Source organism: Zea mays, chromosome 4 (assembly GCF_902167145.1).
Source record: "Zea mays cultivar B73 chromosome 4, Zm-B73-REFERENCE-NAM-5.0, whole genome shotgun sequence".
NCBI classification, from domain to species: domain Eukaryota; kingdom Viridiplantae; phylum Streptophyta; class Magnoliopsida; order Poales; family Poaceae; genus Zea; species Zea mays.
Window position 1 is genome coordinate 136,176,163 of NC_050099.1, and position 3,658 is coordinate 136,179,820.

The 3,658-nt window shown below is 42.0% G+C and overlaps 1 protein-coding gene across 1 annotated transcript; it reads left to right on the top strand.

Moving 5' to 3' along the window:
- Positions 1-1,814: 1,814 nt before the first annotated feature.
- LOC109945815 (L10-interacting MYB domain-containing protein-like) lies at positions 1,815-3,255 on the top strand. Its single transcript, XM_020552172.2, has 3 exons — positions 1,815-2,048; positions 2,139-2,450; positions 2,539-3,255. Exons 1-3 carry the CDS (start codon positions 1,815-1,817, stop codon positions 3,142-3,144), a joined length of 1,152 nt encoding a protein of 383 aa, XP_020407761.1. The 3' UTR covers positions 3,145-3,255.
- The last annotated feature ends 403 nt before the right edge of the window (positions 3,256-3,658 follow it).

The window sequence follows — 3,658 nt, forward strand, 5'->3', positions numbered from 1 at the left end:
CAGTCCAGCTACGGACCGTCCGCGGATGTCACGAACCGTACGACCCTCAATTCCAGACTGTCCGCTCTGTGCCAGAACACCTCCGATGATGCACCAACACTTATGGAGGAGGACAACCTGTTGGGAGAGGACTTAGTCGACTATGGAGCCACGACACAACACTCAAGTATGGATGTAAATAACGTTATGTTCTCAGCCGATTGTACTATTATCGGTGATGACGAACCTGTTGTTGCTCAATTCGATTTTGGTCCTAAAGAGGTCGCCTTCACTATGCCAAAAGAATCAGTTAACCATTTAAAGTCGTTCATCATGCGCGGTCATATCGATGGGATACCAATTGCTAAGATGTTAGTAGATGGAGGAGCAACCGTAAATTTAATGCCTTACTCATTGTACAGAAAATTAAGAAAGCAATATAACAAACTAGTCAAGACTAATATGACGCTCAGCGGTGTCGGGGCTGATAGTTCGATCAAAGCCAAGAGAGTCACGTCCGTTGAGTTAACCATCGGGGCCAAGACCCTTGCTGCTGCATTCTTCGTCGCTGATGTAGAAGGAAATTATAGCCTTATCTTAGGTAGAGATTGGATTCATGCTAAACAATGTGTACCTTCTACTTTACATCAAATGTTGTTACAATAGGTAGGAGATGATGTAGAACAATTACATGCTGATGCATCGGGATGCATCGACATGGTTGATGCCCCTGTGCTCTATACTTATGAGACTACTACATGTCTCATAGGAGTTGACTTTTTTATTATCAATTCATAAGTATAGATAGCAAAGGCTTAGGGCCTGTTTGTTTACCCCCCAGATTATATAATCTTGATTAAATAATCCTAAGAGGCAAACAAACAGTCCAGCTTATTTGCCCAGATTATATAATCTAACCCCTTGGATTATGATAATCCATAAGCAAGTGAGGAGGTGCTTATTTCAGATTATTTTTTCCCACTTCCCCACTACCCTTTCAAGTTTCCTAGAAATTACCCACCATTGCCATTATAATCCACCGAAACGTTTTTGTGCCTATCCGGCGTCCAGCGACCAGCAAATCCAGCATAATTCCTCCTCGACTCCTCCTGACCCTAGCCGCTAGGCTCCAGGTGCCCTTGTCTGGTTCGAGTGCGAGTCCGTGACCGTGACCCAGCGTCCGCCGGCCATTGTCGTTGTTGTCTGCGCCTCCGCGGTCCGCCCAGGAAGTTGCTGGCTTGCTGTCGTCCGCCAGGCATCATTTGGGTTAGTGCTTCCGCCAGGCACACTACTTCGGCCAGGAAGTGAGGAGGTGCTTTTTTTTGTTTGCTCTTTGCTGCCCTCATGGATCTTGACGAGTTGACAGGATTGTGGTGCACCAACTCAACGGAATCACGGAAGTTACAGGCCGAGAGCTACTGTGGTGCTGACTAGCTGACGCCTGACGGAAGCTACAGACCGAGCGGCTGAGGTGTAGATTTCAGAATTCCAGATCCAGTTGAAATTATTGTTTTGAATGTTGAAATTATTGTTTGGTGCTAAAATTATTATTTGAGGTTGTTGGAATGTTAAATTATGATAAATTTCTATTACATTGCTATTGGAATGTTGCTGAAATTTTAGTGGACGGGCGGGGGCAGCCGATTCCCGCCGCAGATCAGCTGGGGCGCCTAATTTTTCTCTGCAACTGTCCTGCCGAGATCCAGAGTGCGACCATCTAATTGCTACAATGCTACTCTATCTACAGGTGTATTGTGATGGATCCTCCGTCGGAACCAGCAGACATTGAATCAGGAGTTGGTGATGTTACGGCACCTGAACGAGGCAGACCAACCATGGTACGTGGTTCCATGACGGCAGGTCGTCGTGGCGCAGGATTTACACTGGCAGGGCGTAGTGCCGGTCATGGCACTAGTTCTGTCAAACGTGGTGTGATACGCGGTAGTAGGAGTGCTGGAAGGAGCATTCGTGGTGGCCGAAGTGTTGGTATTGACATCGATTTAAATGCTCAAGGTCGGGAAGATGATGAACCAATTGAAGTTGAAGCTGAAATTACTGCAAATAATTCAGTGAGTAATTTTCTAACACATGGCCATTGCTAATTTGTAGACATTTGTAATGTTCATATGTGATATGCTTGTACATATATTTTCGTATAGAAGGAGAAATATGACAAGGCAGATTGGTCATCCATGAATACTAGAACTTTTTGTGAAATATGTGTTGAAGAGGTTGAAGCTGGTAACAGACCAAATGGAACACTAACTACTGCAGCGTATAAAAATATTTGTGTTAAGTATCGACAAAGAACTGGTTTGCTTCACAGCAAAACTCAATTGAAGAATAAGTGGGATTTACTGAAAGGGCTTTACAGTTTTTGGCTTGGTCTAAACAAAGATACAGGACTTGGATGGGATTCTAAGCTAGGGACTGTGATTGCAAGTGATGAATACTGGAAGAAAAATACAAAGGTAATAACATATTAGTTAAAGTTATATTGTACTTGTTTTAATTTCTTTCATCTATGATGTAGTACTAAATATTGTAATTGTTATGCAGGGGCATCCTGATTGGAAGAAACTGAAATATGGCCCTCCAAAAAATGAAGATTTCATGACACAAATGTTTGAACATATTGCAGTGGATGGATCAACATCATGCGCTCCAGGTGAATTTTATGATGTGGAAAATCATGAGACTGAGGTTGATGGTATTGATGGAGTTGATTTTGGCACATTTGAGGCAGACTGTGATGCTCAATATGATGAATTTGCGTCTCCTTTTGCTAGTGGCAGCAAGTCAACTCAGTCGAAGAGAGGCGTCTCAACTCAGTCAAAGAAAAGAGCTAGTCCTACTGTTGTTAATAGCCCACTGAAGCGCTCAAAGAATCCCATGGTTAAGGTCATGAATAAGATTCATAATACTTTGGAGATCAATTGCAATATTTCAAACAAAGTAATGCTTGGTGAGTATAGGTATGAATCAATCAAGCAATGCATGGAATGGGCTGTTGAGTGTGGAGCAACTGAAGGATCACTTGAGCATTTCATGGCTACTCAGCTTTTTGTTAAGGCGGAGCACAGGGATGTATTTAAGTCATTCAAAACAAATGAAGGAAGACTTCTATGGTTGAAGAGGCACTGCGCTAAGGATGGATTATGTTAGGAACATCTATTTATTTTCGTGTGTTAGGAGCATCTATTTACTTTCATGTCTGGAACATCTATTTATTTTCGTGTGTTAGGACCATCTATTTATTTTCATGTGTGGAACATCTATTTATTGTTTATGTGTGGAACATCTATTTATTTTTATGTGTGGCTTCTGGTACTTTCTATTACTTAATTTGCATGAATATTATTTGTAGCTTGATGTAGATGTCAATGAGGATGAGGAGGAGGACGAGGCTTTTGTAGCTGCGCGAGATCGAGGCCAAATGTTGAAAAGAGTTGGATCTATGCTCAATGCATTTGGTACGTATTATGGTGAAACTTTTCTTAACAAGTTAGTGAGAAGAAAACCTAGTTCAACTGGCTATGATTGGGTGATGACAACAATTAGTAATCCAAACGATTGCTATGATATGTTTCGGATGAGTAGACCTCTTATTGAAAAGTTGCATGACTTGTTGATTTCATCATATGGACTGAAGACAACTGAAAATATGTGTTCTTTGGAA